The 10,257-nt window shown below is 38.9% G+C and overlaps 1 protein-coding gene across 1 annotated transcript in view; it reads right to left on the bottom strand.

Annotated features, from left to right (window-relative positions):
• The window catches only part of AFAP1L1 (actin filament associated protein 1 like 1), an 89,107-nt gene that overhangs the window by 8,870 nt on the left and 69,980 nt on the right, over positions 1-10,257 (bottom strand). Inside the window, exon 16 of the mRNA XM_023739178.1 lies at positions 1,362-1,526. Within this exon, the coding sequence (XP_023594946.1) occupies positions 1,362-1,526 (165 nt within the window). The remainder of the gene's footprint in view (positions 1-1,361; positions 1,527-10,257) is intronic.

Below are 10,257 nucleotides of genomic sequence, written 5' to 3' on the forward strand. Positions count from 1 at the left end.
CTTGTGCCAAGTGCTACGTTGGGTTTTGCCAGGTTTAGAAAATGAGTAAGTTCCATTCTTTTCTGAGGGAGGCTGTACTAGGTGTTGTAGTGATGGTGGATTCTTTACCTTCATGCATTCATTCATACATTTAATCAATAAATATTTACTGAGTATTTACTATGTGCCAGGCACTCTTCTAGGCCCTTGGTGATACATCAGTGAACAAAACAGATGAAGATTCTGCTATTATAGAGCTTATATTCTAGTGTGTGTATGGAAGAGACAAACAATAAGTAAAAATAGTAAATATAATAGGTAATGTAATATGTTTCAAAGTGATAAGTGCTGTAGAAAAAAGAAAAAGTTGAGCAGAGTAAGGGGGGTAGTCAGCCTGCTCCATATCCTGGTTATTCTTTATATTGAAACCAAACTGCTTTCCTGTGTCCCATCCCCATTAATTCTGTTTCTGGACCACACAGAACAAGTTTTATCCTTTAAACCGAAAGTTCTCAATCTGAGGCTCGTGGATTCTTGGGCAGTCCATGGATGGGTCCCAGGGGGCACAAGAACTCTTGAAATTGTTTGCAACACTGTGAATTGTGTTTTTTTTCCCTAGGAAAGGGTCCACAGGTTCCATCATATTCTCATAGGGCTATGTGATCTTGGACACATTCCATAAGGACAGCACTTCTGTTCCCTCCTGCATGTGGAGAAACCTCAGGCCGAAAGTGTGCCGAACTGTGGTTATAGAGAGAGCTCAAAGGAAACAAGCAGGAAATGAAGTGAAGGACCCCAGAGCAGGCAGGGCCTGCTGTATTCTCTCTTCTTATGGCGGCACAATGGCTGCACAGCTCTACCTTCCTTACTCAATCTTCTCAGCCAGCATGGCCCTGGATTTCAGAAGAGGATCATGAGAAAGTGTGGAATTCAAGAGGGGCAGCAGTCACCATCCATCACTCCCCAGCACCTGAGCCAGTGTTTTACACACAGTCAAGTGTTCAGTAAATATCTGTGAACGAATGAGTGTGAGGTTCAACACGGTATCTTTTATTTCCTTGATTCTAAGACACCCTTCTGTTTTTCGCATTTTAACATTTCTAAAATCAGGTTGTGTATTACTGCATTAAATGGGCACATTCTTGTCATGCCTTTTTTATCCTCTTGCCCAAAAGCAGTTATTAAATTGATAGCACTTCCTTTAATTGGAGGAATGATGATGATGATGCTGAAGAGGAGGAGGAGGAGGAGGGGAAGGAGGAGAAGACAAGTTCTCCTGGCTAAGAAACTGAGTGACTTATGCAAGAGACTTCTTATTGTGCCAGGGGAGGTGCCAAGGCTGAGCCACCCACCGGCGCTCAGAACCACACCCACATAAGTACCTGGGTTGCTCCGAATGGCCTCCTTCAGCTCTCTCTTCTCCTGCCGAAGTGCCATCAGCTCTGTCCGGATTGTCTCTTTCTCTTTCTCTAGCTTCTCTTTTTCTACCAGGTACCTCCGAGCATCCTCCTCAGCTCGGTTCTTGCCGTACTTGTATTGATTGGCACCTGTAGAGATGTAGGGAAGAAAAGGGCCTTCAGTTCTGACCTCTAGTATGGGTACTTGGGTGTCTTAGCTTTTTTCTCAGCCTCAACTTCTTCATCCATAAAATGGGAATGTCTGGATCTATACCAGTGCGAATACTCTACAGAAATAAGACACAAAAGGGGAGGTGCAGTACAACTCAAGGAGCAAGGGCTTTGGAACCTGACACACCAAGGTTTGCATTCTCTTTTGCCCTTTACTGGTTTTGTGACATGAGGCAAAGGTGAATGGTGGTGTTTTTGTGTCTTTTCTTCTAGGTTTTAGTTTCCTCATTTGTAAATGTGAATATTGATACAATTTAGGGTTGTGTTTAAAATGTTTAAACAAGATAATTCATGAAAAATGCTTAGTATAGGTCTGGGCTAATAGTAAGTGCTTAGTAAATGTTAGATAATAATAATGTAATAGAACAAATTTTGTGCTGTATAACACATCATGGCTTTAAAAAGGCATGTTGTATAGTCAACTCTCAGTTATACATGAGGCAGGAGACAGTTATGTATAATTCAGATTCATAGAGAATCCAGCCCTCTGGGCTAAAGTCAGGCATCACCCATTTTATTTCTGAGAAAAGGGTGTGGGAGGGAGAAGCCCAGCAGCCTACTGTAGGTTCTACGTTATGGAAGACAGTAACAACAAATACTTATGACGAACATTTATTGAGCATTTCCTATATGCCAGGCACTACATGCTAAGCCATTTACATGCATTCTCATTTAACGTTCACAACAACTTACTATCATTAGTTCTATTTCATTGTTGAGGAAACCAAGCCTCAGACAGGTCAGAGTCAGGACTTTACATAAGGTCCCACTATTAATGGTGGGAAAGCTGATGCTGGAACCCATGTCTGTCTGACTCCAGGGTTCACGCAATGCAATACTGCTCTAGCTGGGCCAAGACCATAGTCCAATCCCGCAAGGAAAAGCGTCTGCTATAGACAGCCACACATCTTGGTGGGTTGTGGGGTGAATTCCAAGGTCCACTGATAACTGGGAATTTATCAACCTCAGGATCAGGGGCTTCTTGTCTCTCTAGTTCTTGCATGAGTCCATGGAGAACTTGGTTCCTGCCACAACTAACCTGCATTGCAAGCCTGATCATAAATACAGCATGGGGAGTGTCTTAGATTCTTTGTGCTGCTGTAACAGGAGTACCACAAGTGGGTGGCTTTAATGAACAGAAATTCATTTTCTCACAGTTGGGAGGCTAGAAGTCCAAATTCAGAGCGCTAGCTTTAGGGGAAGTCTTTTGCTGTCTGCTCTGGGGGAATTTGTCTCAGCTTCCCCAGCCCAGGCATTCCTCAGTTCCTTGGTGATCTCCACGTGGCATTATCTTTTCTCAGTTTGTGCTTGCTCGCTTCTGTGCCTAATCTGCTCTTTTTATATCTAAAGTGGTTAGGTTTAAGACACACTGTACACTGACATGGAGACCCTGGTGGCGCAGTGGTTAAGAGTTCGGCTGCTAACGAAAAGGTCAGCAGTTCAAATCCACCAGGTGCTCCTTGGAAACCCTATGGGACAGTTCTACTCTGTCCTATAGGGCCGCTATGAATTGGAATCAACTCGATGGCAGCGGGTTGGGTTTGGTTTGGGGTATACACTGATATGGCCTAATTAACAAAACAAAGAAAATCTTATTCACAAATGAGATTATATCCTCAGGTATAGGAGTTAGGATTCCAGCAAATATTTTTCAGGGGACACAATACAATCCATAACAGGGGGCAAGAGAGGAGGACCCATATTTTCCCCAACTTCCCAATACACAATGGCATCCCAGGGGAATTGGCTCCCGTACTTCTGGATCTTTTAGACTAGTTAAAAAAAAAAAAAAAAAAAAAGACAGACAAATAAATGGTCTTCAATATTTATTGTATCAAATGAGGGCCTTAAAACCCTCCACCTTCCATCTATTCCCATTATTTTATAAAATCAATGCTATTTTAATATCCCAGGGTAGGAAGGGCATAAACACAAAATATAGCATTTACGTTTAATAGATGTAACTTTACGGAAAAACTCAGTGGCTATCCTTATTTTTCTTATTTCACTGCAGATGAGTGGAAATTTCCTTAGTGACCAGACTAGCAAGTGGAGTCACCTTTGGGAACCAGTAGGGAGCCCTGGGAGCACAATAGTCAAGTGCTGGGCTGCTAACTAAAAGGTCGGTGGTTCAAGCCCACCCAGGTTCTCCGGAGGAGAAAAGACCTGGCGATCTGCTCCAGTAAAGATTATAGCCTTGGAAACTGAATGGGGCAGTTTTACTCTGTTCTATAGAGTTGCTATGAGTCAAAATCGACTTGATGGCACACAACAACAACCCCGCTTGCTTCAGTGTGTCAGCACCACGGATAGCAGCTTATCTCACACCCTACTGTGCAATACTTGTCACTCAAATGGTGAAGAAGAAACAAACATGATGGTCTGTAATGGGTAAGCTGAAAGGAGCTATAATTCTGTGGATCTCATAGTATTAGTGATAAAATATTTGCTTCAAACCTTCTCAAGGACCTTTCAGAAAATCAGGGTTTCCATGAGACATACAGAAACATTTAGTGTCCAAGTTACTAATCTATTGGGGAAGCCTTAGAGAAGAAGACATTGGAAAGAAGGCAATGCCTTAAACCTAGGTATGGATCAACTTTCCTAAGGTGAGGGGACTAGAGAAAGACTGCTGGGTGCAGTGATGTTAAGACTCCAGGACTAGGAGACAGGAAACTTGGCTTCTCACCACAGAACTGTCACTGACTCTCTGTGGCTGTGAAAGTGTTATGGATTGAATGGTGCTCCCCAAAATATGTGTTGTAAATCCTAACCTCTATGCCCGTGGTGTTAATGAGACAGGATTACTGTAGGGTTTATCTTGAGCCAATCTCTTTTGAGATATAAGAGAGATTAAACAAGCAAGCGGAGCAGAGATGGCGGGAGGAGAGATGCCAAGCCACATGGAGATCATCCAGGAGCGGAAGCTCAGAAGAGACAAGGACCTTCCTCCAGAGCGACAGAGAGAGAAAGCCTTCCCCTAGAGCTGACACCCTGAATTTGGACTTCTAGCCTCCTAACTGTGAGAAAATAAATTTGTTTGTTAAAGCCATCCACTTGTGGTATTTCTGTTACAGCAGCACTAGATAATTAAGACAGATAGCCAGCCTCCAGTATGGCCAATGATTCTTTTTTTTTTTTTTTATATATAGTGCTTTAATTGAAATATAATTCACCTACCATACAATGTACCCATTAAAGTATACAATTCAACGGTTTTTAGTATATTCACAGAGTTGTGCAACCATCCCCACAATACATTTTAGAACGTTTTAATTATCTCAGAAAGAAACTCCATACCCATTAGCAGTCACTCACAATTTCCCCTCTACTCTCCCCAGTCCTATGTAATCACTAATGCACTGTCTATTTCTATATATTTGCCTATTCTGGATGTTTATATAAATGGAATTGTAAAATATGTGATCTTTTGTGACTGGTTTCTTTTGCTTAGCATAATGTTTCAAGGTTCATCTATGTTGTAGCAAATATAAGTACTTCATTCCTGAATAATATTCCATTGTACGGATATACCACATTTTCTTTATCCTTTCATCATTTGATGAACATTTGGATTGTTTCCACTTTTGAGCTAATATGAAGACTCTTGGTATGAACATTTGTGTACAAGTTTTTGTGTAGACATATGTTTTCATTTCTCTTGGGTATAGAGTAGGACTGCTGGGTCATATGGTAACTCTATGTTTAATATTTTGAGGAATGGCTCACTGCCAGAGTGTTTTCTAAAGTGGCTGCACCATTTAACAGTTCCCAAAACTGTACTAGGATTCCAATTTCTCTACATTCTTGCCAACACTTGTTATTGTCTTTTTGATTACAGCCATCCTAGTGAATGTGAAGTAGTATCTCATTGTGGTTTTAATTTGCATTTCCCTGATGGCTACTGATATTGAGCATTTTCTTATGCACTTATTGGCCATCAGTATATCTTCTTTGGAGAAATGTCTATTGCTATCCTTTGCTCATTTTTAAATTGAGTTACTTGTCTTTTTATTACTGAGTTGTAAGAGTTCTTACTTAGTCTAGATACAAGTTCCTTACTGTATGTACAATTTTCAAATATTTTCTCCCATTCTGTGGGTTATTTTTTCATTTTCTTCATGGTTACCTTTGAAGCACAAAAGCTTTAAATTTTGACGAAGTCCCATTTATCTTTTTTGTTGCTTGTGCTTTTGGTGTCACAGCTAAGAAGGCTTTGCCTAACCCAAAGTCATGAGTATATACTTCTATACTTTCTTCAAGAGTTTAGGTCTTTGATCCATTTTGAGTTAGTTTTTGTATATGGAAGGAGCTGTGGTGGCACAATAGTCAAAGTGCTCGGCTGCTAACCAAAGGGCTGGTGGTCGAACCCACGAGCTGCTCCGTGGGAGAAAGATGTGGCACTGTGCCTCCATAAAGATTACAGCTTTGGAAACCCTATGGGGGCAGTTCTACTCTGACCTATAGGGTCGCTATGAGTTGGAATTGACTCAATAGCAATGGGTTTGGTTTGGTTTGGGTTTGTATATGGTATGTGGAAGGGGTCCAACTTCATTCTTTTGCATGTGGCTATCCAGTTGTCCCAGCACCATTTGTTGAAAAGATGATTCTTTCCCCACTGAATTGTCTTGACACACTTGTCAAAAATCAATTGACTACTTTCAGCCAAACAATAGATTAGCTTATAAAATAAACAATATCACCTGTGAGTAATGTGCTCCCTTGAACAACCAGCTATATGAGACCAAATGGTCAACATTTACCCAAAAGCAAAGATGAGAAGTCAAGGAGGGACAGGGAAGCTAGATCAATGGAAACAAATCGAATGTAAATAATGAGAATGCTGACACATCATGAAAATTGTAACCAATGTTATGGAATAATTTGTATAAAAACTGTTAAACAGGAACCTAATTTGCTGTGTAAACTTTCACCTAAAACACAATAAAACATTAAAAAAATCAATTGACTAGAAATGTGAGGGTTTATTGTCTCCATTTCATTGATCTATATGTGTATCCTTATGCCAGTACCACACTGTCTTGATTACTGTAGCTTTGTAGTAAGTCTTGAAATTGGGAAGTGTGAGTCCTCCAATCTTGTTCTTCTTTTGCAAGGTTGTTTTGGCTATTCTGAGTTCCCTAAGTTTCCATGTGAGTTTTAGGATCAGCTTGTCAATTTCTGCAAAGAAGCCAGGTGGGATTTTGATAGGGATTGTGTTGAATCTGTAGATCAATTTGTAGAGTACTGCCATCTTAACAATATTAAATCTTTCAATCCATGAACATGGGATGCCTTGTTTTAATTTATTTAGATCTTTAATCTCTTTTAGCAATATTTTGTACTTTTAAGAGTAAAAGTTTTGCTCCACTTTTCTTAAATTTATTCCTAAATATTTTATTCTTTTTATGCAATTGTAAATAGAACTGTTTTCTTAATCTCATTTTTGGATTGTTCATTGCAAGTATTTAGAAATACAGTTGATTTTTGTATATTGATCTTATATCCTGCAACCTTTCTGAACTCATGTATTAATTTTAATAGTTTTTTAAATGGACTCCTTAGGATTATCTATACACAAGATCATGTCATCTGCAAACCTGGATGCCTCTTATTTCATTTTATTATTTTTCCCTTTTGTTTTCTTAATTATTCTGACTAGAACTCTCAGTACAATGTTGAATAGAAGTGGTAAGAGCAGACATCCTTGTCTTGTTCCTCATCTTAGGGGTAAAGCATCCAGACTTTCACCATTAAATATGATGTCAGCTGCGGATTTTGTGTGTGTGGATATTTTTATCAGGGTATGAGAAAGTTCCCTTCTATTCCTAGTTTATTTTCTATGTGTCTCATATCTTCTTCATAAGGAAGACCAAAGAAGAGCTGATGCTTTTGAGTTGTGGTGCTGACAGAAGAATATTTAATATATCATGGACTGCCAGAAGAACGAACAGGTGTGTCTTGGAAGAAGTACAGCCAGAATGCTCCTTAGAAGTGAGGATGACGAGACTTCGTCTCACACACTTTGGACATATTATCAGGAGGAACCAGTCCCTGGAGAAGGACATCATGCTTGGGAAAGTGGAGGGTCAGCGAAAAAGAGGAAGATCCTCAATGAGATGGACTGACACAGTGGCTGCAACAATGGGCTCAAGCATAACTATCATGAGGATGGTGCAGGACTGGGTAGTGTTTCGTTCTGTGGTACACAGGGTCGCTATGACTCAAAGGCACCTAACAACAACAACATATCATTTTGTTTATTTCTCTACCCCCTTCTTTACTGCTTTCTTTTGTATTAAGTGAATATTTTTATAGTGTAATGTTTCAATTCCTTTAATAACTTTTTCCATTATATTTTTTGAGTTATTTTCTTTGTGACTGCTCTAGAACTTACCATATATATCTCAACTTATAAGAATGTATTTCAGATTTATTCTGACACAATTCTACTGAGATAGCAAAACATTATTCCTATATAGTGCTGTTCCCTCTTCCTCCCTTTTGTGTTATTATTGCTATACATATTACATTTATATACCAAACCAAGCCTGTTGCCATTGAGTCAATTCCGACTCATGGAAACCCCATGTGTTACAGAGTAGAACTGCTCTATAAGGTTTTCTTGGATGTAATCTTTACAGAAGCAGATCTCCAAGGCTTTCTTCTGCAGTGCTGCTAGGTGGTTTCAAACTGTCAACCTTTCAGTTAGTAGTAGAGTGCAAACAATTTGCACCAACCCAGGGATCCTTACATCTGTATACATTATATATTATTATATGTGTATCATTTTATAATTATAAGTATTACTTTATATATTTTTATATTAATGAAGATGAGCACAGAGCAAGTATAGAGTTTGTTATATTAACCTTATTTACCACTTTTCTCCCATGCCCCCATCCTTTATGCTGTTATTGTCAAATATATTACAATTCTATGTTATAGACCCAATAGTACAATTATATACATATTATTTTATACAGTAGCTCTTTAAATCAGTTAAGAGATGAAAGAATAAATACTTATATTGCCTTTTACAGTTATGTTTACTAGTGCTCTTTGTTTTTTCATGTGGATTTGAATTACTGTCTTTCAGCTCAAAGAACTTCCTTTAGTATTTCTTGTATGGTGGGGCTGCTAGCAATGAATTTTCTCTGTTTTTGATTTTCTGGGATTGTCTTTATTTCACTTTCATTTTTGAAAGATAGTTTCGCTGGATATAATGTTGTTGGTTGACAGTCTTTTTTTCCAGCACTTCGAATATGTAATCCCATTGCCTTCTGGCCCCCATTGTTTTTTGTTGAGAAGTCAGTTGTTATTCTTATTGGGGTTCTCTTGTATGCAGTGATGAGTCATTTTTTCTTGCTGTTTTCAAAATTTTCTGTCTTTTAGCATTTTTACTATGATGTGTATGGAGGTAGATTTCTTATTGCTTATCCTACTTGGAGTGTATTGAGCTTCTTTGATGTGTACATTTGGGAAGTTTTCAGTCATTTCTTTGAATATTTTTTCCCTGCTCCTTTCTCTCCTATCGTTTTGGTATTTCCATTACTTTTATGTTGGTATACTTAATGATGTCCCACATTTCTCTAAGGCTCTGTTTATTTTCCTTCATTTTTTTCTCTCTGTTGTTTGGATTGTATAATCTCTCAAGATCTAGCGTCAAGTTCACTGATTTGTTCTTCTGTCATTAAAATCTACTGTTGAGCCACTCTAGTGAATTCTTCATTTCAGTTATTAAACATGAAAACTCCAAAATTTCCAGTTGGTTCTTTCAAAATATTTTCTCTATTTGATGAGACACTGCCATACTTTCTTTTACTTCTTTAAGCTTTTTTTTTTTTTTTAAGTTCTTTGAACACATCTATAATGGCTGCATTGAAGTCTTTGTTAAATCTGACATCTGGGCCCTCTCACAGGCAGTTTCTGATGCCAGCTTTTTTTTGTGTGTATGCGTGACACTTTCCTGTTTCTTTGCATATCTTATAAATTTTTGTTGAAAACTGGACATTACAGATAACATATTACAGCGTCTCTGGATACTGAACTCTCCCCTCACCCCACAACCTCAGACTTGTTGTTTGTTCGTTTATGTTTTTAGTGACTTGGCTAGACTATTTTAGTGAAGTCTATTTCCCCCTTAGTTTGAAGCCTCTGATATTCCTCAGAGGGTGCAGTCTTGGGCATGCCCACAGTCACCCTGGGACGACAGTGATTTTAGCAGGGCTCTCTTTGATGGTCTCTTCCTGTTCTCTCTGTTAAGCTATCCGGCTCTGTTGATATCACACCCAGGTGCTAGGCTCCATTAACTGCTGGCTGATTGCTCTATTGTTTTCAGTAATGCTCTGGGGCATAAATAGTTGCACAATCTGATCCAATTAAATTTGGGCCCCTGTGCAAGGGTAGTTTTTGAGGCTTTTTAATTTTTTAAATTTTATTGTTGTACTTTTAAGTGAAAGTTTACAATTCAAGTTAGTCTCTCATACAAAAATTTATACATACATTGTTATGTGACCCTAATTGCACTCCCTATGCTATGACAGCATCTTCTTCCTTTCCACCCTTGATTTCCTATGTCAAGTCAACCAGCTCCTGACCCTCTCTGCCTTCTCATCTCACCTCCAGACAGGAGCTGCCCATTTAGTCT

This window comes from Trichechus manatus, unplaced genomic scaffold (genome assembly GCF_000243295.1).
Source record: "Trichechus manatus latirostris isolate Lorelei unplaced genomic scaffold, TriManLat1.0 scaffold00130, whole genome shotgun sequence".
NCBI classification, from domain to species: domain Eukaryota; kingdom Metazoa; phylum Chordata; class Mammalia; order Sirenia; family Trichechidae; genus Trichechus; species Trichechus manatus.